This window comes from Parasteatoda tepidariorum, chromosome 1 (assembly GCF_982258835.1).
Source record: "Parasteatoda tepidariorum strain Cologne lab strain chromosome 1, Ptep-v5.0, whole genome shotgun sequence".
Classification (NCBI taxonomy): domain Eukaryota; kingdom Metazoa; phylum Arthropoda; class Arachnida; order Araneae; family Theridiidae; genus Parasteatoda; species Parasteatoda tepidariorum.
Genome location: NC_141755.1, coordinates 98212536 through 98236344, shown reverse-complemented (window position 1 = coordinate 98236344; position 23809 = coordinate 98212536). Strand labels below are relative to the sequence as shown.

General features: G+C 29.1%; 2 protein-coding genes across 4 annotated transcripts; one reads left to right on the top strand and one right to left on the bottom strand.

The window, feature by feature from the left end:
- Positions 1 to 540: 540 nt before the first annotated feature.
- Positions 541 to 6342, bottom strand: LOC147816633 (uncharacterized). The gene is made up of 3 exons (XM_087157098.1): positions 6256 to 6342; positions 1365 to 1468; positions 541 to 700 (listed from the first exon to the last, which is right to left on the bottom strand). The coding sequence occupies exons 1-3, from the start codon at positions 6340 to 6342 to the stop codon at positions 541 to 543; spliced, it is 351 nt and encodes a 116-aa protein (XP_087013224.1).
- Positions 6343 to 6861: 519 nt separating this feature from the next.
- LOC107454064 (alpha-aspartyl dipeptidase) lies at positions 6862 to 23210 on the top strand. 3 transcript variants are annotated; one of them, XM_087149296.1, is made up of 9 exons: positions 6862 to 7313; positions 8245 to 8342; positions 10058 to 10149; positions 12500 to 12574; positions 15346 to 15425; positions 17279 to 17452; positions 17611 to 17670; positions 19216 to 19298; positions 22966 to 23210. In XM_087149296.1, exons 2-9 carry the CDS (start codon positions 8245 to 8247, stop codon positions 23030 to 23032), a joined length of 729 nt encoding a protein of 242 aa, XP_087005422.1. In that variant the 5' UTR covers positions 6862 to 7313; the 3' UTR covers positions 23033 to 23210. The 3 variants fall into 3 exon arrangements, with proteins under 3 accessions (XP_087005422.1, XP_087005443.1, XP_087005432.1); XM_087149317.1 differs by having other exon boundaries at positions 6993 to 7201; XM_087149306.1 differs by having other exon boundaries at positions 7095 to 7300.
- Positions 23211 to 23809: the final 599 nt, after the last annotated feature.

The following is a 23809-nucleotide window of genomic DNA, read 5'->3' as shown; positions in this document are numbered from 1 at the left end:
TCTGATGTAATTCATTTTAATATTTTTTGTATCAAAATAAATGTCTTTTCTTATGTAGAATTGCTTAGATCTCTTATACCTTAAGCTACTTCATAAAAATTTATTTTTTCACGAATTTTTTTAATCGTTTGCAGAAAATTGTTTTATACGTTTAACTTTGTCCTTCCTTTAGCATTTGTATTTTTAATTATCTAATTTTATATAGCAAATTTTTCTAAAATTAATGTACTTAAATTAAACAATTTAATTTTAAACAAAAAGACATAAATGCTTTTTTTTTAGTTTTCTTTGGCAAAACGAAGAATTTAATTTTTTAAATAATCGAACGTATTCATTCGATTCATGCGTAATAAATTCATTTTAAATCATCTGCACCATTGATTCATAGGCATTAAAAAAACTTAAACTAATCGCCAGATTTTTTTGTCATTTAAATTTTTATGTCAACATCTTATTCTGAAATAGTTACGAAAGTACTATTTAAAATACGGGAAAAAAAAAGACTCAAACACTGAAGCTCGTTTTAACTAAAATATTAAACTACTTTTTAAAAAAATACTTGTTATCATACCTAATAAACTCCTCATCTCCATCATCCTCAACCTCAATCTCAACCTCAATATCATCCTCAACTACATTCATAACTTCCTCATCTTTAACTTCATCACCAACAAACTCCTCTCCATCACTAAAATCATCACTAAAATTGTAAAAAGAATATATTTTCTTAAATATTTTAGAAGTTGATAGATTTTTATTAAAAAAAAAAAAAAAAATTATGTGAGATTCAGTGCTTTAAGTGATCTTTGAATGTGACTTCCAGAATTTCTTTAGGTTTCTAAACCTCAAAATAAAAATGCAAAATAAAAATGAGTTTCTTAAAAACTTATAATCTAAATGTCGTATGTTCTCCTACTAATATGTAAACTGAGGGCTGACCTCAAAAAAAAGCCTTTTAATTTATGCATACTATAATTAAAGTTAAAGAAATCAGACACAAAAACATGCATTCTCTGAATATTTCTTTTTTCAATGGTTTCGAGCTTTTTAACCCTCAAAGTTTGAAAAGTAATTCGCAAAATGTGGTTCTAATAGTACCCTCAATTTTAAAATTCATTTTTGCATAATTCGCTATGCCGTTAGAATTATTGCTGCGAATTATTAATAAAATCGCAGACATGTGTATAAGTCCAAAGGTAAGTTCCAGTACTTTAGTTATATTTCATTCATTTCATTGTATTTAATTGTGTGTAAACATTTGCTTTTTGTGTAAACATTTCAGATACTCGAAAAGGGTACCCTTTTTTGAAAAAACGAAAGAAAATAATGGCAAAAGCTAGAAAATTTTAAGGAAAACTACTTACTCTTCAATCTCATCCAAATCAAAATCATCACCATCGAATTCATCATCAAATTCGCTACCATTCTCATATGCTGAAATATTAATTAAAATAAAATCTGAATAAAACTAAATTTGAAAATAAACCTTTCTTAAACAAGTTTTCAAATAAATGCTTCTTTAATTTAATAATAAAAGAAGATTTAACGTACTATCGCACATACAATCTTTCGCAACTTATATTTAAATTCAATTAAAAAGGTTGAAAAAGATATATACTTTGAAGAAGATATATACTTTTGAAAACGAACATTTAAATAAAATAACTAACTGAATAATTCATGTGATACAATGATGCCATCATAATCAGTCATGTGATACAATGATTGATTATATAACATGCATTCAATCATTGTATCACATTCAAAAATTATGCAAAATACAAAAAAAAAAAAATTATAAGACTGCATCGTTAATTAAACTACGTCACGTATGTTTCTTTAATAGAGAAATAAAACATATAGTTTATAAATGAAAATGTCTGTATTTATCAAACACGTTAATTATTAATAAGAGAAAAAAGGATTACAACCATTATTTTGTACAAAGCATTACATTTTTTTTTTTTTAAATTACTAAACTGGAAAAAAATTTCGTGTATCTTAACACTAAAAATGGTTGCAACTTTTTTACCCCAAGAACCGAAGATAGTCCACGGTGTAATGAAACACTAAAAATGTTCTTTTACACTTCTTGGTGTACAGTAGCCACGACTACTTGTGTTATTCATTGAAACTAAAATTCATAATTACAGTAGGATGCGTTACACATAAGAATAAGTAAAATTTTAGTGACATTACAGTATAAAACAAGAGTCATAAATTTAGGATTTTTTTCCAAAATATTTCTTAAAATAAAATTAGTTTGTGCATCAAACATACACAAAACACAGAAAGAAAAATTATATGAATTCGAGCAAGACCGATGGTGAGAGAAATTAAATATTATATAATTATTTAATTCAATTGGCAGACTTATGAACAACTTGATATGAGAACACATTTAACTTTATTATACAACTGAAAATATACAGCTTTTCATAACTTTTCAGCCTCATGCATTTCATTCAGCATTTCAATATCGAAATCCAACTTTTACCTTCGATTGTTAATAAAAATATATCCATCATTTGGCGATTTCCAAATTTACGCGAAGTTGGGGAGAAATATTTCACAAATGGAGTAAAAGCATCTGAGCTTGGTGTAAACTTTATCATTTATTGGAGTTCAGATTTAGCTACGTACTCTAAGGAGTGTGCAAACACTCATACGGTATTAACTTGAAATAAAACACAATTTTTCATAGTTTTTGAACATCGTATTCGGATAATATTGCACCACATTCTTTCAGCGTGGGTTCAAAGCACTCAAATGGGTATAAATAACATTCTAGCGTAATATTTCATTATTTTTTTATCCGATTTTTTTTTAAATCTCGCCAAGCAAGTTTTTGTAATCTCGCCAAACTAGGTTTCCGGAAGATATTTCGGGGAATTTTAGTAAATAAATTGCTTAAAAAAATGTAAATTATTTAATTGTTAATTGTTTAAATAAATTGTTAATGTAGTTTGAATATATTTTTTTTCTAGAATAATCAAAAAGCAACGTTGATCCCAGTATAATAATTACCAATTTGGTGAGATTTTAAAAAGTCACCAAGAGGTGGTCTATTCTAGGATTTTACCCATAAAATCTATATCATCATCATATTTCTCAATAAAAGTACACAATTGGGTGACTCACTTATTTATTTATTTTCAAGTTCTTGTAGAAAACGGGAAAAATATTTATAAGTGAGATTTTCTCTGTTTTCGAGAAATCGAGAATAATAATATAATAAGAAATATGGATAGAAATAACAGGAAAATAAAAGGTTTTATATTCAGTAAATTAAGCTTCAGGTCACAGTGTCCAATCCAAGCGGCACTCAATTCTATCCTCAAACCTATTTTTTCTCTAAATTTCTTAATTAATACTGCCATGGAGCAAAAAAGTTAAATTGGAATACCCATTTGGTAAAAAGGAAGTTTTATTTAATTATCCATAATGTTTTCTTTTCTGAGTTTGAAACTAAAGTATTACTTATAACAAATGTCTAAAAGTTTTTTTCAATTTTTTTTTTTTTAATGTTCATGAAATTTCCTCAATCTTCCTTAAATTTAGGTTTAATGTTGATCACTGAAGTTTTTATATGGTTTTAGCAAATATTCCAGTTCCATATCAATAAGTAGTTACAACTACAAAAATATTAAAAAGTATGTTTTTACACTTACGATTGGGTCGGGGATACTTTTCCCCTTCCTTTCTCCAATGATTCAAGAGAGCAAAACGATATAAATCGCTTTTATCCATAATTCTCACTTTTTAATTTCACAAAAGACTACCAGCATTTGAGAAATCTCAAACAAGAATGAGTAAAAAAAAAAAAATGTTAATCGGACTAACAGATGCGCCTTTTGCAACAATATTTTGAAATGAACCATTGTTTAAATAATATCTAGCGTAAAATTTTTATGTAACACTCTATTACTTCATTGTTGTAAAAGTTACAATGCTAAGTATTGTTGAAAATATTTTTTAAGAGTTAGTTATTCTAAATCTATTGTAAGAAAAAAATTATATTAATAATGATCGATTTAAGAATTAAGTTTAAAAAAACTTTCTTCCGCACATTTTTATTTATTCAAAGGATACAATTGACATAGAAAAATTATTTTAGCTTTACTTTAAGTACAACATATAAAAACAGAGCGGAGATTATTTAAAAAATCAAATCATTTGATAGAAAATTGACTCTTTAAATTTGAGCCTTCTCAAGGAACTCTTAGTTCCTTCTCAAGGTCCTAGGTAATCTTCTTAGGGCAAATATGGGTTCGACTTCGTCACTGCACTATACTGATCTTAAATAATTTTATTTATTAATTGATTTCATTTATTAATTTATTTTTTTATAAGTTTACTTTATTTATTAGTTTACTTTATCTATCGTTATTTTTATTCAGTGTTGCAAAACAAACTAACTCACTTATTCATTTACTTATTTAGTGGTTTTAAGAAAAAATTTAAATATCAACTTGAGTAAAAAATTTGAAAATCAATGGTAGAGTGGTTAAAGCACTAAGCTGTCATTATGAAATTCTGGGTTCAATCTCCGGCAGCGTTTTGAAATCTACCCAGCTTTAAAACGATGGGTATGAGTTTGACGGTGAAGTAAAGGCAGTCATTGGTGGACGTTTTTACCAAAATTTCGGCGTTAGTCTCAAGATTGTTAAGCTTCAACCTTTTTAACTCCTTATGACCCACAACGGGATGTTGCTGGAATTAATTTGCCTGGTAAAAATTTGAAACCAATGGTCTCCATAGCAACGAAAAATATTAAATGACGCTAATTTAAATAGCACAACAAATATTTTTAAAATAACATACATTTCAATTGTATCTTTTATTTTACATTTAATTAAAATAAAAGCTATATAATACATATATTCTTTCATTGCGTGCGTTGAATTTTTTCAATCAAATGGTCATCATGGTATTAGACATCAAACATGACGAAAACAATATATCTGAATTTGAGTGTAGAAATAATCATTAATTTTTAAACGTAAGAGCAAAACTGAATAAGAAAAGGAGGAAAAAAAACACCCGAAAAAATACTGCGCAATAAGGCTGGTGGAAGAAACTAAAATTTTTACCTACGTCAAAGTCTTAGAACAGAAAAGTATCGTGATGGCTCAGTGGCTAAGGCACTGAGCTGTCATAGCAAAGAACTGGGGTTCGGTTCCGGGGGTGACTGAAATCCCATACTGATCGATAGGAATCAGATCATCTGAAAAGTGTTAGCAATCGTCCCACATTCTACCGACAGCAAGCCGCTTTTCTGTCTTAATGTTTATATAACACGAGATTTCTCATTTTAAATTTTCTCGCCAAGTTTTCTTAATTGTATAATGATATTTTTATGTGATATCGTATGGTGGACGAATTTCAATCTTTTTTTAAAAAAAATTTAGCATCGCGTAACTTAACTTTAATGGCTACAAAAAGACTGCTTTAATGTTTACAATACATTTATTATTTCTATAAATATCATGTGTTATGACATCTTCTTAACATGTGATATCTGATGGGAGAGAACTAGTTCGAGCCTGCCCATTAAAGAAAATCGCATTAACTATTTAATATCAGTGAAATTTTTTATAATCTTTTTAATCTTGCTATATATAGAGCGTTTTATTGTTCTTTTGGATAGAAAAGTGAAGAGTAACAATTATTTTATATTTGAAAACACTTCTATTAGATTTTGAAAAGCGTTCGTCAATGTAAAAAAGAAAAAAATGTATTTGGGGCATCAGAGGACCCCAGCTCCGAATAAAACTTTAAAAAAAGAAGGGGGAAAACGGGATCTGGGGGCCCTTGCCATGTCGGGGCCCGAGCTACAGCTTATTCAGCTTAGACGTAAATCCGGACTTGCATTCATGTGCATAGATCGATGTCCAGCAGGAATATTTCTCAAGATAATGTTATTGAATTCCACCCTTCAAATGTCTCAATTTATCTTGATAATTTGCCATTCCGAATGAAAAATTTACGCCTGCTACTGGTTTGAGTTCTATTTGAAGAATTTCGCAATCAGAATCTCTTAAATTATATTATTCTGGCAACGGATGGATCCAAACAATCAGACAAAATTTGCGTGGGAATATATACCTCCAAAGGGTACACTATCTCAAATCAGCTTACTCCGTATACATTGGTCTTTACTGCCGAACGATTGACCATTTTCTTAGCCCAGCCTTCAAACATTGTGTTACGAGCAACGACCACTATATCTGTTTAATTGACAGCTGCTCGAACCTTGCGTTTTTCACCAAAAGCACCCAAAAATCTCCGAGAATCTCTCTTCGTCTTCTCTTGACCAAATTGCCAAATCAAGTCAGACATTGATATCCCTCTTATTTATTTAGGCTCCTTCCTACAATAGAATAAAATAAAACGAACAAGCAGACCTGCTTGTAAAACAAGCGCTAAACCAAAATTTCATTTCACATCTTTTATCACCTCAAGACCTTAGCCAGGCCTTCCTTAAGGAGCGCTCAGTAATGAACTCAGTGTATGGAAGGATTACAAGTACCTTCCTCTCCTTCCCCTCCCTTGATGGATCTCAAGATCACCGTCCACTAATCAGCTCCCAAAATCTTGATGTTCTAATTGCCAGGCTCAGAACTAAATCTCTTTCAAATAATGCGATCTTACTCAAGTGCAAACTGATACAAAGCTCAAACTGCTCTTATTGCGGTGGTATCGACACAAACGAACACTTCCTTCGATAATGCCCATTATTTCCAGAATGCTCGTAAAGAACTTTACCAATGGGCTATTGGCGACGGTCTGGGAAACATCCCTGAGGATGATTCGAAGACATGCCATCACAATTTTGATCCTCTGCAGAGGGGATGGCATCCCAGCTTCGGTAGCACGCGAAGTCGAGCACTTCACGATAGAACAGTTTAGCGAAAACCAATACAGCACATTCTCGGTCCCTACGCAGACTGATCCAAGTGGTCACCCACCCGCACACTGACGGCAGCCACGATGCTTGGTTTCCAGTCCACTGCGGGACGCTTCATTAATGAAGATAAAGAGCTATAAGCTAATGCAAAGTACCCGTGATATTCTTTTACAATCTACTCTCTACACAGCGATATTTTCAAACAGATAATTTTCTGATAATTTTTCTGTAGATTTCTGAGCTCAAATCTACTCTATATCACAAGATATTAGGAGATAATAAATAATTCTGGTGAGTTTGAAGTGAAGATTTGTTTTAGATATTGTTCGAACAGCGAGATTAAGTTCATTTTACAAATTATCATCTAGGTTTATATTTCAAGAAGGTAAAGTAAGTTGACCAGGTAAGAAGTTTATAAGTTATAGCAACTGTTTTTTAGTGTTATTCTTTTTCAAATGACGATTCTGACATCTTGAAATGATACTAGGTATTCAAATGACGATTCTTTTTTTAGATACAAATAAAAAATCACGTAGTAAATACACGTATACAAAAAATACTACTCAAGGGAGTCTCAAAACAAAATAATCATTTTGTTTGCCAAATGGCTTCTGAATGCACCGGTAACAGTAACGCGAAAGTGTGGGCATTAAAGATCTTGCAGTGCTTAGCAGTAAAGATCTTATGGGCAGTAAAGACCTAGTGTAGAAAACACCATACATATCAAAACTGCTTATAGCAGTATTGTAAATTTAATATTTCTTGCTCTTAATATCTGATATATAGTTTGTAAGACAAACATTTCCTTAGAAACAGTGATTATTCTTTTTCGAATTATATTTATTTTGTTTCTTTCAAATACCTCCTAGTAAACTTCTCACAATATTTTGCTTTTAAATAATCACTTATTTTTGACAAATCAAAAGTAAAGGCTTAAAGTAAATAATTTCTATTGTGTACTTATTAAAAGTTATAACTTATAGCAATTTAATATTATGTATTGTTTAATAGATTGCATAAAAATATTTGGATCTGACAAAATTTCTAGTATATGTTTACTTTAAAATTTAATATATAAATCCAATATAAAATATTAAAGAACAATAAAAAACATTTTAAAATAATATGTAATGGTAATATGTGTAACTTTTAAATGTTGCAGGTGATAATTATGTTGATATATTTATAGTGTACAGCATTAGAAGTATGAAATGCTGTTAAAATAAAAAATATTCTATCATTTCATAAATTTTCACTTATATTCTGAAAAAAATATAAAGATACACTTTTATAAATAACATACTTAACATTTATAATGAATTTTTAATTTTCAGATGGCAACTAGACAAGTTTTGCTACTATCTAACTCAAAGCTACATGGTCAAGACTTTTTTGAATGGTGTTCTGATTTCTTTCCTTCATTCTTATCAAAGTAAGTGCAAATAGATTAGTCGCAAGTATAAAAAATGCTGTAAAGAAATTGAAAAACATCCAAAATACAGGGCTGTATTGTAGCTGATCTGTTAAAATGTCAGAGACCAGTAATTTTAAAGTTAACCTATAATCTAATTACTGATATCTGGAATACTGAAATACAACCTTCTGATTGGTCTTAGATAAGAAGGTGATACAATTTTTTTTTTCTAATTATAGAGGTATCAGTCTGTTATGTACTATTTAAAAAATTTGTCTGAAATCTTATCTAAAACTGTCATGATATATGAATCCTCAAATTTGAAATTATCATTGAGGTTTTCGCATAAGAAAATCTAGGGATGCAAATAGTTATTTGATTGAATACTCAATATTGGACCAAAAATATCAGCCAAAATACAACTTTTTTTTGAAAAAAATAAGTAAATAAAAGCGTTAATTAATAAATTATATACATATATATATATAAAGTTTAGTCATTATGGAAAAATAATCAAAACTTAGCTGTATTATTGGTATAGATAAAGGGAAGAAACACTTCAATAAAATATTTAAGATGATTAAAAATATTTAAAACAAATAATAAACTGACTAACAGCTATCAATAAAAACTATAGTTAAGTTGAAAAAAAAAATAGGAAAAGTATATGATCTTAATTTTAAAACAAAATTTTAATGCTAAAAAACATTTTCCGATAAATAATTATCCAACAGAAATGTTAAAAGAGATAGTGACTATTAGAAACGCTTTTAAAGATGCAAATTACAAAAAAAATAAAATAAACAGAAATCAATCTCAATTTTTGAAAGAGGATTTTAAAGCCAAACACCTCAGTTTTCCTATTACCATATTTTCAAGAAAATTTAAGTTTAAAATCTAATAGAATCTCTTTTAATTGTCACGTCATACTAAATATGACTATGAAAACAAATTTTTTTTATTGGTATATTGTTAATAAGATAAGCGTTTTAAACGATTCTTTTTTCAATTGACTTTTCTTTCATCTTGAAATGAAGATTATTATAATGATTCTTTTTCTTAAACACAAATAATTAATCGGGTAAAAATACGCACATACAAGAAATACTACTCATGATAATCTCAAAACACAAGTAAGTTGTTAGCCAAAATTGCTTCAAAAGAATTGCAAAGAATTCCAGAAGTATAGGCTATCAAGAGCTTGCAGCGCACCCTAGTGTAGAAAACACCATCCATTAACTGTTATATAAACTGATATGACCTTTTAATATTTTGTTGAATTTACTTTTATAAATAACCTTTATTTAATCTAGAAAATATACCTGAGAGCTTTATTAAATCATAATTTAACCAATTATGATTTTGAATTAAAACTATTTTTTTTCTACATGATCAAATAAAGTAATTATTAAGTTAAAAAATAAAATGTACGACTCAATATTGAATGTATTTAAAATTCTGCATAAATTGTTTTTTGATGGCTAATATAATCAAGAAAAGAGTTCTTTGTCAGAGATTAGTTATTTTATCCTGATCATGTATATAGCGGGCAATCAAGTATTATAATGTAAGTTTTGTGCATGATTTAATATCTAATCAAGTGTCCCCTGTGACAAAAAGGAAACTTGTCCTTGGTTTTTGACAGTTTTTGTCAGATTTTTACAGGTTTTGACACTTTTCAGCAGATTTTGGCACTTTTTTGCTGTTATTCCATTTTTGTTATTTATTTTTAGGAACAATGTAAAGAAGCTTTTATTTATTCCGTATGCTGTCAGAGATCATGACGACTACTTAAATAAAGTAGAAGGCCCTTTTATGAAACTAGGTAATGTAATAAAGAGCATGCTTTTTATTTACTAATTTGAACTTTTGATGTATCAGTACTTTTCTTAAAAAATTTTGAATTTTGAAAAACTTTACTCGGCAATCCCTAAAACTTCTTTGTCATTTCATTTTTAATTCGTTTGGTTACTCATTGGGTGTTTATACATTTTAGTCTAACTTTGTCTGGTTCTTTTTTTAAGTTCTAAAAATATACAATTTGCGTAACCCGAATTCTATAAATTTAATTCATTGAATTCCCCTATACATGCATAATTTTAAATATTAGAATGGGGGGTACAACAGTTTTAAGCCCTTTATTTTATTCTGAATTCTTAAAATGTACAAATACTAAAAAAAATAGTGGGAAATATAAAAACATAATTACAAAATCTAAAAATACAAGTACTATATAGGTATATAAAATAAAAGTACAGATAGGTTTAAAAAAATGTAGATTGAAAGCCATGATCATAATTCAACAAGTTATATACCAAATTCTGTAGATATTGTTCTGATTCTTCATTAAAATGCCTCTTTATTAAGCATCCTTAAAACTAAAACAAAAGTATAAATTATTACCTAATGTGCATGTATCAATAAACATAATTAAAACAAAAATCTAGTTCTGTTTGTTTGCTTATTAGTTTTATATTATATTTGTTACTTTATTTGGCGACTTCCAGTATACCATAGAAATTAAAGCAAAAATAGAACATATTAACTAAAAAATAGACAAAATAAGGCATTTAGTATATATATATTCATTCCAGCTATATAAGTAAGTTATAAAAGTATTTAATTTAAATAAACTTAAATCTGAATGGATATAAATCAAATATTTAAATGCGACTAATGGAAAATTATGATTTTAAACTTTAAAATTATGATTAAAACTCCGCATTTGGTCTCCTTTTTTTTTATTTATTAGTCTATTTTAAACATTGAATTAAATTTTGAGAATTTATCTGGATAAGACATTTATTACTAAGATCAGACTTTAAAGACATTTAGACATTAGACATTTATTATTAAGAATTTCAAAAATTATTAGCCAGTAAATTAACCAAATATCAAAAGTATTTGTCAGTTTTCAAAACTCTTTGCCAAATGCAAATCTTAACAATTTTTTTATGATTAATTTTTCCCATTGAAAACTATTTTACGGTAGTTTGTTTCAGGCTTACATTACACAATTCTAATTGGTTATGTGGCTTAAAAATATTGTTTTGTTTAGGAAAATTCATTTTGACAGAATTTTAATTTCTTTCTAGTGGGAAAAAAATCATTCACTAATACTTTTGCCAAAATGGAATTTTATTCCCCAAATTTATGATTTTATCGCATTTGGCAAGGCGGCAAATGCTAAGGAGGGCCCTGAAAGAATCAAGTAATTTAAAGCAGGTCAAACCTGGGGAAAATCACTAAGATATCCTTATAAATATGAGATGATGTATATACAGTCAGACCTCGATATAAGGTCATCCGCATATAAGGTCACTTTTCCAAAGTCCCGACTCACTGAACAGAAATTCTTTGTTACAGATTATCGGATATATGGTCAAGTTTTAAAAATCATTATCGCTTATAAGGTCATTTTTATCTGAGGCTACGAACAAAATCCTATTTAACTTCCTTACAAGGCAATTACCCATCTCGAGTTCTAGGAAAATGTTGCAACCAATGAACAAGCTACAATTTCTGAAATTGTTTCACAAGTTGTGGACAGTGATTACAATGACAGTGATCCTGAGACTGTAGCTGTAACCCAAGTGGAAGCCTTCAATGCAATAAATGTCATATGAAATTTTTTTATAAACCATGAGGGAGCTGAGGAACAATTCGGGAAGTTACAAAATCTAGAAAACATTGTTCAAAAAATGAAACCAAGAACGAGACAGGCCTGCATAAATGATTATTTTAAATAAGGTAAGATGTAATGTATGTATGTACACTTTGAGGAAATTTGTAAACAGCTTTATTTTAAATTAAAAAATTTTCTAAAAATCTAACTTTCTTTAATTCTTGACTAATTCTGTTAATATTTATTGACTTAAATATTTAAATTATAGCCGATCGTTTTCATTTGTATTACCATTTTTAAAAAGTTATAATGTGTACTATTTACGTGCTTAGTTACGAACTGCTAATGAATCGGTTAAAAGGTCACCCCGCTTGTAAGGTCACTTTTTCAATGTCCCTTAGGGTGACCTTATATCGAGGTCCGACTGTATATTCATATTTAATAGAAAATGAATAAGTTAAAATAGTATTTGTTTAATTTGTACTATAATTATAGTTGTTGTAAACTAAGAAATCAATTTTTTTTTAAAATTCCATTTCTATTTTATTAGGGTTTCAAGTTGAAAGCATTCATAACAAACCAGATCCAGGTTTAGCAATCAGTGAATGTGATGGGATCTTTGTTGGTTAGTAAAATTTTGTTTTTACAAAATGAAGCAACAAATTTAAATTTCTTTAGTTAGAAAATGATTAGTTAATTTTTTTGAACAAAAATACGTTGAAGGCTCTTTAATTACAAAAAGAGGAAAGTTGTCAGGATCATACCTCTAACTGAAGAAATGGTGTACTGAGAACCCACTAGAGGATAAATAAGGAAGCTTTTTTCACATGGAGATTCAAGCTAAGAAACATGTTGCTGCTTACTTGCACTAAGTTTTTATTTAAGTTAATTGGTTTTATATATTTTCTGTGTAATTTTTAAACATCTGTGTACGAATATCACAGAAGTTCTGTAAAATACTGAAGAGACTTAATGGGACTTAACTTAAACACTTAACGAGAGTATCAACATGATATTTTAAAAAATCAAATATCGCAAATTACACATCAGGATTTAAGTGATCTAAAAGTCAGATATCACATTCATGCTGTTAAATTATCACACACCGAGATACATATTCATGCATTTTTAAAATTCTATATCGCTATTCATTTTCACACAATTTTCATCAGCATCAAACATCAATTTATGAGATGCAAAGTTGCAATTCATATTTGCATGATTTAAAAATTACACATGATTTTAATTCACATGATTTAAAAATCAAATAGTTTTATGTGTATTCCACGCGTCTTGAAAATTCAACATCGTTGTTTGTAGTCACGCATCTTTAGTATTCAATGTCCAGATTCATATTCATGCAATTTTAAAACAAAACATCGTGATTCCTATTCATGTGATTTCAGCTGCATTATTTAATTATTTTGCAATTTGAAATGCTTTTAAATAAATATATTTAAATTAAATTTTTTATTCTTTATAAAAGAATTTATTTTTTCTCTCTACCCAATCCTAAATTATATAGTTACAATTTAGGAGCAACATGACTCCCGGTGGCTGAGCGGTAACGCTTCGCGCTGTCATGCCACAGGTCCCTGGTTCGATCCTCGGGCCGCGCAAGGTTGACTCAGCCTTTCATCCCTTCAGTGGGTCGATAAATGAGTACCAAGCATGCTTGGGAACTAAACACTGGGGGTTCCGTGTTCGGCTGACCACCTGACTGGAACATCTGCTCCTGCACCCCAGAGCCCAAGTTCAAGAAAACTGAGATGGGCACAGTAGGCCTTGGCCCTCTATGGGCTGTCGCGCAACTGAGTTTAGTTTAGGAGCAACATACCTACTACTAAACAGATCGAATTAAAAGTCATTTATAACAAAAAAATTTCTTTTCGTTGTTTAATATAATAACAAATTGTATGCTCTATTATTTCTTGGTTTATCAAAGTTAATTTAAAAAGATTTTGTCCACCATTACATATAAATAATTTTTAATTTTATATATAATATTTAATATTATATATATAGTATTATATTTATATATATTGTATTTATATATAATATTAAATATTATTTATATAATATTTTATATAATATTATAATATAAATATAATGTTATTAATATTTAAAAACTCAGATTTTTAAAAAATATTAAGTGTTTGCAAAGATTTTAGATCCTTGCAAATGTAAATTCAATTTTTATTTCGCAACATCCACAAATAATTGTAATCAGTAAGAGGAGAGATACTACAGCTAAGATATTAACGTGTGTATTTATATGAAAAAATACTAATCTACTCCAATACCTTCATCTTTTTCTGCTTTGTGGGCAGTGCACAATGCAATCTGAAAACAACTTCCAGAACTTGCATTGTTTTGTAAGCTCATTCGTGTTGTTCACCTGGAAGTTAACTTATAAGTATGCAATGAATAAATTGTTGTAAAAATAACTCATTGATTTCTTTTTGTAGGGAATAAAAAACACTTTATTGTGAGGATCACTTCACAAACATACTATATTTATGTTTTATAAAACACATAACGATCAGAGCCGTAACTACACTGCTTCCGGGCCCCATATAAAGGAACCACATCATATTTTTTTAATAGGAAAGAAAATATGTGAAGATAGAAAGAAAAATTTTCTTTTTATAATTGCATATCTACTTTTACATAAAGGAAAGGGTAAAAAAACTATGAAAAGACTTTTTCCGAGAATTATATCCCTCCCTCAAAAGAACAAAAATGCTTCGCAGTGGGGGGAAAGGCTACAACTGCATGTAGTTGATTGTTAACACATTCTGTATATTGCACTTCTATCTAACGTGGTTGTTTCATCTACTATCTAGTTAGACCGTGTAGCGTGCCAATCGAGAAAGTAGAGTGTGCGGTCCCCCCCCCCCACACACACACACAAATTTAAGTGAGGGGGCAAACAACGCATTTTGCCCTTCCTGAAATTTAAACACTCGCTAAAATAAAGTCAAGTGAAATTGGTAAAATAAATAACCAATTACGACACTTTTTTACTAAAATTTGAACATACTTACCAACAAACTTGCAAATCTGTAACTTACACATTGTATTCATTCAAACTTATAAAAATTAGAGAAAAAAATGCTTTTAAACTCTATCATGCCATAATTATTTTTTAAAAATTAAATGAGAATGTTTTTTAAAAAAAATTTGCAAAGAAATTGAAAATATTTTATTGAAACAATTGATGATTATAATGAAACAACAATATTAAATATTTAAATAACATGTGTTATTGGAACAATATTTTGTAGAATTATAATCTTCTTAGCAAATAACAGATTTGCCTTGAAATTGTTTATATGTAAAACGGAAGTCTCTTGAACTACTTGAAGCCTGATTAAACAATTTTACAATTTATAGGTGGTGGGAATACTTTTTTGTTGTTGAAAACTTTGTATGAAAAGGATTTGATTGAACCCATTAGGACAGCTGTTTTCAAAGTATAGTCAGTCTTCTTAATTTTAAAAATTGTTTTTTATAATATCTTAAGAGTGTCTTTTTAATGAATGATTGTTCAATTGCAGGGATGGGAACTGCTCCTCTTTTTTTTTAAATGATTTTATAAAGTGGTTGAGAGATTTAAAAACTAAGATTCATAGAATTTTAGGTAATTCAGCTGATGCCTAGAAAGACTCCCTTATGTAATTGTGAAACTTATGCTCACTCTGTGGTGTTTTATATGAGCTTTTGAATTGTTTATACGTAATAGTATGCAAAATAATTAAAAATCACGTTTATTGATCCTAAGTATTTTTTTATTAAAACATAAATTTTGCTACCATCCACAAAAATATAGCCCATAAAGTGGAGCAAGTTAATATCCCTGCTGTTGCTATACAAAACATCTGCAGTCAACTAACTGGTTTATCTGCTCCATCTGGATGAGATGAAGTTTTGTACTTATGTTGTCCCATTTTGTCTTGAAGAAAAAACCGGAGAAAAAAAACAGTGCGAGAAATTTATCAACATGACCCATTGGTATGTGAAAAAAATCATGAGTAAATATAGTTTGTCTACAGTAAGAACTCTCCGCCACTGAGTCTGAGTCCGGGTTGACTCATCAATAAGACTGGCAAGAATTTTTTTTTCTCTTTCTCAATTATTGTTGCTCATCCACCCATTCACCCACGCTGATCATATAGCTTGAAGGATCTCATCAATAAGAATCTTTTTTCTTATCTCTTATCGATGAATATTCTTCATCCACTACCAATACTCTTGCAGATGTGAGTTTGAATTTCCATTCAAGCTACATGTCTTTTTTTTTTGTCATGTGATTTTTTTTCTTTTTTGCTTTGTACAATTTTTTCTACCCGTAACACATTTTTTTCCAAATCCCCAAAACAAACAGACATTTAATTCTCAAGTTGTAAATTGGGTTTTGTTTTTACATTCGTAGTTGATATCATACAGTCTGTCGTCAAACATAAACTTGTCTTACTAATATTTTAATAAAAAATATTAGTTTAAAATGAGAAAATATATCATTTTCCCAGCAAATTCATATTGGTCCACTGTTTAGAACATTTTTTGTAAACATTTATTTTTGATTGATTGAGAAACTCTCTCCCAAAGCCCACGAAAAAATAAATTCACTGGATGGCTGCATATTATGGTCATTTAACTTTCAAATATAGATAGATTGTGGCATATTTACCAGAAATTACTGTAATACTTAGGGTTACATTCCAGTGGGTGCCAGTGTTGCAGACAAGATTAACTTTTCGTTGTGGTTGTGTTTTTAAAGAAATCTTTGTACTTTTCCATTACGTCGGCACTACTAAGTTTTGCCGACATTTCCACCTAAAAAACTTTTTAAAAAAATTTTTTTTAGAAATTCTGTTAAATATACTTGTGTCTGGTGACTTTGCATTAGTGACTTTATCTCTTGTGCCAGCAAAAAAGAAAAGGACAATCTTCTTGATGCATGCACACCTGGAAATAAAGTTTGGAGCAAACTGATGAATTACAGAAGATTCTGGGACAAACTGATGAATAACTAAGAGAATTACTTTTTGAAATACAGACTTAAAATAGTATAAGAGGGTAGTTTAAAAATTGTTGAGGATAAAATTTAGTTATTGCATAATATTACTCATTTAGATCAATTTTTACGGTATTAAATGCTTTTTTCAGAGAGGAAGCACCCTGCCCTTTTTATTCTTAGGGAAAACTCTGTAATTATTATTGCGAGTATGTCTCTGATTATTAAATTAAATATTTTATTATTATTATTGTCACTTCGTTTATTTCTGATTCAGCTATATTGTAAAAACGTGTTCTTCAATTTTAGAAAGGTATTCCCTACATCGGCTCTAGTGCTGGTACAAATGTTGCAACAAGAAGTATTAGTACAACCAATGACATGCCCATCTGTTTTCCACCAACTTTGGAAGCATTGAAATTAGTACCATTTAATATTAACCCTCATTACATAGAGGCTGATCCTAACAGCAAACATATGGGGGTGAGTTCCCTTTATTTATTTATTTTTAAACAGATTTTTCTTTGTAAACTATTTTTTCTGTGTAAGAGCATCACATTTTATACCTTGAAATACAATAACTTTTAATTTGTAAATAAAGCATATTTATTTCACTTTAATCCTGCTTTTCCGTTTCTTAGGAGACTAGAGAAGATAGAATAAAAGAATACCTTAATGAACCTGGATCTGCACCTGTTTTGGTAAATTTTTTTTCTTCATTTTTTTTAAAGTATTATCTTAAGTTGAGATGGCTAAGCCACCTCACCACTGCCTATATTCTCCATTCCTATAATCCCCATGGTAGAATCGCAGCAGCACGGCAACATTGTCGCTGAACGTTACAGAGTTCTTGCAGAAAGAATTTCCCTTTAGAAAGTAAAAAGTTTTAGTTTTCTTTTCTGCAAAAATTTACGAACATTTTTTTCCCTCCACAATTACACTCAAAAGATACCTTTTTCATGCATCATAGGGGAAGAAATGTTCCTGATTTTTTTTTTTTTTATTCCTTTTTTGTAAAAATAAAAAAAAATTGGTTTTCTTTTCTTTCACTTATTTTTACGTTTTATTATTATTATTTTATGCGATGATGATTTACGAAATGCAAAAAAAAAAAAGAAATAATTAGTGTGTTTCCCTCTTACAAAATGTGGGAATATCACCCATGATATTAGAATTAAAAAATATTAGATATTCATTTTTAAAAAAAATGCATACAATTTTATTATATCCAAACAGGCTTTTCTTTGTAAATACAACGTTTCTGTTACTTTTAATTTAATTTTATAACATGTATATTAGTTATTATTAAAAGTATCTTACAGAAAGATATTAGTGCTCGAGAGCTTTGTCACTGAAAGCTCAAAAAATTTCTGCTGCTGGGCCTATATTAGATTAATCTTGTTCCTATGTCATTCTCTCATATCTTTTCCTTTGTATGTTTTCAAACTGAACCAAATGAAACCAAAGTTAACCAGATAAAACTTGAAATTATGAAAGTTTTATATATTAAAGGTTAAAAATCAAAATTTGTTCAAGGAGACACATTGGTTTTCATCTTATTTAATATTGCTTTAGAAAAGGTTATCAGAGATTCTAACATAAACCCCAGAATAGGCTAGGATAGCCTGGTCGGTAGGGTGCTGGGCTCATGCCCAAGAGTTTGTGGGTACTCCACCAGCCGAAGACTCCCCCTGTATTAAATGGTGACTGATGCATGTTAAATCTGTTGAGTCGTAAAGTCCTCCATGTTCCCATAACAAATCAAAATCTCTGGGGGTACTGATCCAGGAGTTTCCTTGTCTTCCAGATTGGTTCAAAATTAAAGGCTACTGAGTTGAATATAAGTAGTCGTAAACCCAAAAAATTGGGTCGGCTGTTCAACAGCGGCTATATATGTGTATAAAAAAGGCTTTGATACAAGAAAGCTAATCTCTATTTAAAAAAATTAGCCGAATCTCTGATATTCCAACAAAAAAAATTATCTCCTTTTAATTTTTTTCTTTATCTTATTGTTGGTCTTGTACCATTTTTCTATTAATGCTTGTGTCAGCTGGATATTTTTCGGAGCATGATGTTAAATAGTGCTTAAAGATATTAATTTTATATGTTTGATAGATTGCATAATGTTTGTATTATAAAATAGCACTAATTAACAAATGTGTTTTGAAATCCATACCTAAGACATTAATAGAGGATGGACTCTTTAAAGATGTTTCTTCGATAAGTAAAATTGTGGCTTATTGTAGGGTCTGAAAGAAGGGAGTGCTTTGCTGGTTGAAAATGATAAGGCTACTTTAATGGGTCATCAAGCTGCAAAGCTTTTTCAGAAGTAAGTTTTTTTTTCTATCTATGCATTGCTAACACAATAGACTATAGAACAAGATTACCTTTCTCTCTTCGACCCGAGCCTAAACAGTGAGTTACCCCACACCCCTATTTGAAATAGTTATACCTCATTACCATAGTCACCGCCACGGGTGCAGACAAATGAGTAGGGGAGTACTTACTTTCGACAAACTATTACATATATTGTAGCCCCTTACATTGTTCCCTTTTCTGTAAAAATTTCTAAAGGAAATTTTACTCTTAAGATATCAAAAATAACTTGAAAATGAAACTCGTTTAGGAACGAGATTGAAATTAGCAGTGGCCCTTTGATCTCAAAAATATGACTCAGACCACCCATAAAATAAATTATCAGTGGTTCACAACACCTGCAACCAAAATAAATAAATGGTATGCTGTTTTGTGTCCAAATTACTCAGTCTATTTCATTATAATTTTGAACATTCTGCGCATTGTAGTTTTGTAATTTAACTTTTCTCATAGAAAATATATAATAGAGACATGTAAACAAATCACTGCAAATGCATACAGCAAACTAGTACTGTGTATTGAACTACTTGTAACTAAGTTTTCTTAATTTCTACTCCTGTCAAGGAACAATCTGAACCATCCTTTGCGTGCATACAGTAATAAAAGGAAATGTAATGGATATCTTTCTGCTGTATTGCAATAAAGTAGTACTCGTTGCAACAGTGAGTTAGCTGAGACAAAAATATTAAATAAAACTAGTTCTCCACATCTGGACACATTGAGTTCCAGAGAAATCATGTATGGCATTTCAATTATTGCATACACATTTAACAGGGGAGGGATTTAGTTATTTTTGCTGGCAAGTCTTAATTTGTAGTACAAGAGGTTTGAGTAATGCTATGCTTAGTAGGATATTAAAATCCTAATATGTACAGCATTTTTCTATACGCAGGGTATCTGCACACCTGGAAAGTATCGAATTTCGGTATCGAACAAAATTTGTCATAAAATGTCATGATTTAAACTATTTTTTTAGAAAAAGTCATGGATTTAGGTCGTCCAAAAGTCTAATCTTTAAAATGGAATTCACTCCCTCCCAACAATTTCATGTTGTTCTGAATATCTGAATTTGTAACAAAATCCCCATTCACAGTCATATTTTATTAAAATATAAAATTATTTTATAATGTTCTTTAAAAATTATGGTATTCTCTCAAAAAATGAAAGAAAGAACATCATTTCTAGAACAAATTATCTTTTAAACTTCAGTGATTTCAGAATTTTTGTTATTGTAATTTTTTTTTTTTTTTTAAATTTTTTTTTATCAATTTAAAACTGTAGCCAAACCAGGCATTGGCAAATTTTTTTTATTTCGAAATGAGAACAGAAAAATCAGGAGTATTTCTTTCCTTTCCGATGAGCAAAAAAAGTATCTTTAGAATATAATTCTGCAGATAAAAAGAAAAAGAAATATTTCCTTTCATATTTTTTTCAGCTATTTTATTGCTTCAACTCTTCCTTTACTCTGTTTTTTAAATTTGAAATCTATAAATAGGAAGATGCAGAGTATAACAGTTTTGGTTATACCTATCATTTCAATTAATGTTATTATAATGCTTTTTTTAATTTATTGTTGTGTTTTTGTCGGGAGAAAATAGTAACTTTGTTAAGTCATGAAAAATTCTTGGAATGAGTCATGAATTTGAAAATCTAAAATGTAGCAGATACCCTGTATGTAGTACAAGAAGTATGAGTAATGCTTAGTAGGACATTAAAATCCTAATATGTACAGAATTTTTTTTATGTGGAACCAAAAATTGTGTCTAAAAAAATCTGAAATTAGAAGCAAAAGTTAAATTTGAGGAAAGAAAAAGGTGAAAAAAAAAATTAGAATTGTCAGTAACAGTAATCAATTATAGAGATTCAATTTTAATAATTCTTACATCTATTACAACTATTTGTTGTTAAAATTTTACATTTTAGTGAAAATTCCCTGTTTCCTTCCTCATTCAATGATTTTTATTTTGCTCACGAAATCTAGTATTTGACCTTACAAATAAAATAAAAATCAAAGTTTTCTGAAGAAAAATTTTATGGTATAGACAAAATATGGTCTGGATTTTCAATGAAATTTTTTTCTAAAGTGGAGTGGGAGCCATAATTTAGCTTCAATACCAATTTTATTTACATTTCAAAATTATTTTTAAAAAAATGTTTTTAAAGAAATCATTTCAATAACGAAATACTGAACCAAGTAACAAGTTTTACTAAAAAAATTTAAGACGCCATTCACTAATTTACATTTGTAATGTATGGATTTATTTTTAAGTTTTCTTAGTTTGCTAAAATTTATGTATCTTTATACAGTGTATTCATTACAACAAAAAAAAATGGGAGAGAATTTCTCACCCTTCTCAAAAACAGGGGGAGATTTCAAAAAGTTAAGTAAGATTTCTAAAAATTAAAAAAACACGAATAGACTTGGAAAAAAATTATTTCTTTAATTATAATACATTTTTCACATCTTCTAATTGAATATTTTTGCTGCATCATCATATGGAAAATATTCTATATCTACTTTTTCATCGGCTATTATATTTATTTGGCTGAAAAATATCCTTATTTGTTTCGTTTTGACCGTTTCTACCGACATTTGTTTCATTTTCATTTGTCAGTTATGGAGTAGAAGATGTCGCCTTAACAAGGTATTTGTCCATCTTACATTCATGCACAAAAAATTTAAGCATCTTACATGAAGAAACCTTACCTACGGTGAACACGTGGTTGCAGAGAAATGTGTTCTGAAAGGGATTCCGTGGTTCGGGGGGAGTGCTCTGCTGTTCGCACCGGTTCTGAATAATACTGATAAATAGGGAAGCTAGATAACAAGGACCGATGTTCAAAATAATGAAAGATTAAGGAAGAAAAGTGAAACGGATTTTATTCAAAATAGCAAAAGACAAAATTTTTTCTAAAATTCGTGCATTTTGAAATTGATTAATAGAGTGTGCGAACTTGTTGCGTTAATCGTTTTTTATTGCGAGAAAAGAGAAAAATAGGCAAGATTCTCGCGCTGTAGTGAAAACACTGTTGTAAATTCGTTATGATTAGTAATATTAATCATGTTAATGTTATGTTGAATATATATAACTTTTATTTAAATCTTAAAAAATACACTCTATGACCTTTTTAAATAATAGCTGAATGAATTATAATTTTAAATTGAAAATTTTTGCAATTTATAGAATGAGCCACGCAATATTGATTATATTTAAAATTGGGTATAAATTGTTTTTATGGTGGCTAATATGATCAAGGATAGACTTCTTTGTCAGAAACTTGTTATTTTATCATGATCTTGTAAAGTCTGAAAATTATTTTGCATTTGTTAATATGTGTATGAAGAACTTTCAATCAACAATAAAAAATAAAAATATATTAGTGCGTACATCCTAATTAAAAGTACTTCTTTTTTGTTGAAAAGTTTGGCTATGCGTGCTGTGTTTGAAAGGTCCCTAAATATTATTTAAAATATGGAATGATTCTCAGAAAAACAGGTTAGCAGCGTTGAATGATTAAAGACACGTAAATGTCCATTTTTTGCTCTTCTGTCTTGCTACTTAAATCTGTGACTAGTTATGATTTTTTTAAATCAAAAACTAAGTCTTTGCATTTTATAGAAATAAAGATCCTGTGGAATTCAACTCTGGTGATGATCTTAGTTTTCTGCTCTTACATGATTTTTGAGGTAAGAAAATGACAAAATCAAAATTTTCAGACATGAGGAATGGAGCTTATGAGCCCGCAGCTGCCTTATCCTGATTTGTCATCTTAAACAAAGCAAAATGTATTGTTGGTGTGAAAGAATAAATAATTGCTGGATTGAATAGCTAAAATGTGAAATAAAAAATTGTGTGAAAAGTTATGTACACCATTTAAATAAAAAAATAACAGCACATTTTGAAAGTTACATTTACAAAAAAACTTTTATTTTGCATTTTCTGACAGTGTTTAAAATTTGAGCAGTTTTCTCATAAGTCCATTTGTGTTTACACATTTGAAGGTTTGGAGGGATTTAATAATACTGACTGATATTTATCAAAGAAATCGTATTCTCATAGCAGCCAACTCTACTGGATTTAGCCAGTTTTTCGTGGTCTAATAAAAATTCTTTTGGATTTTGCAGATTTTAGAAAATTCCTTAATTTTGAGTAAGTTTCCTAAAAAAGTCCCTATTAAAATAAAAATTTTGTACAGATTATTGCTATCTTGCTTGAATAGTTAAATAAAGTATTAGTACATAGTACATAATGAAGCAAACCTCATTCATAGAAATCTGTTCAAAAAAAATTTTTCATTCTAAAATTTTCAGATTATTTTTATTTAGAACTCTTTTTTTTTTTTTTTTTTTTTTTTTAATTAATAAAAAAAAATCTTTTAACTATCTATGATGAATAAAATGCCTATTAATATTCGAAATTAGGAGTAAACATTATGCATAACATTTCAAGTATGTTTCAGGTC

What these genes read in the sequence shown, in the direction of transcription:
- LOC107454064 (XM_087149296.1), top strand. Translation starts at nt 8,245, where the DNA reads ATGGCAACTAGACAAGTTTTGCTACTATCTAACTCAAAGCTACATGGT. An exon ending in TTTCCTTCATTCTTATCAAA is followed by an intron (nt 8,343 to 10,057) that starts GTAAGTGCAAAT and finishes ATTTATTTTTAG; the next exon opens with GAACAATGTAAAGAAGCTTT. An exon ending in CTAACAGCAAACATATGGGG is followed by an intron (nt 17,453 to 17,610) that starts GTGAGTTCCCTT and finishes TCCGTTTCTTAG; the next exon opens with GAGACTAGAGAAGATAGAAT.
- LOC147816633 (XM_087157098.1), bottom strand. Translation starts at nt 6,342, where the DNA reads ATGTCTGACTTGATTTGGCAATTTGGTCAAGAGAAGACGAAGAGAGAT. An exon ending in CTTTTGGTGAAAAACGCAAG is followed by an intron (nt 1,469 to 6,255) that starts GTTCGAGCAGCT and finishes TTTCAAATTTAG; the next exon opens with TTTTATTCAGATTTTATTTT. An exon ending in GATTTGGATGAGATTGAAGA is followed by an intron (nt 701 to 1,364) that starts GTAAGTAGTTTT and finishes TTACAATTTTAG; the next exon opens with TGATGATTTTAGTGATGGAG.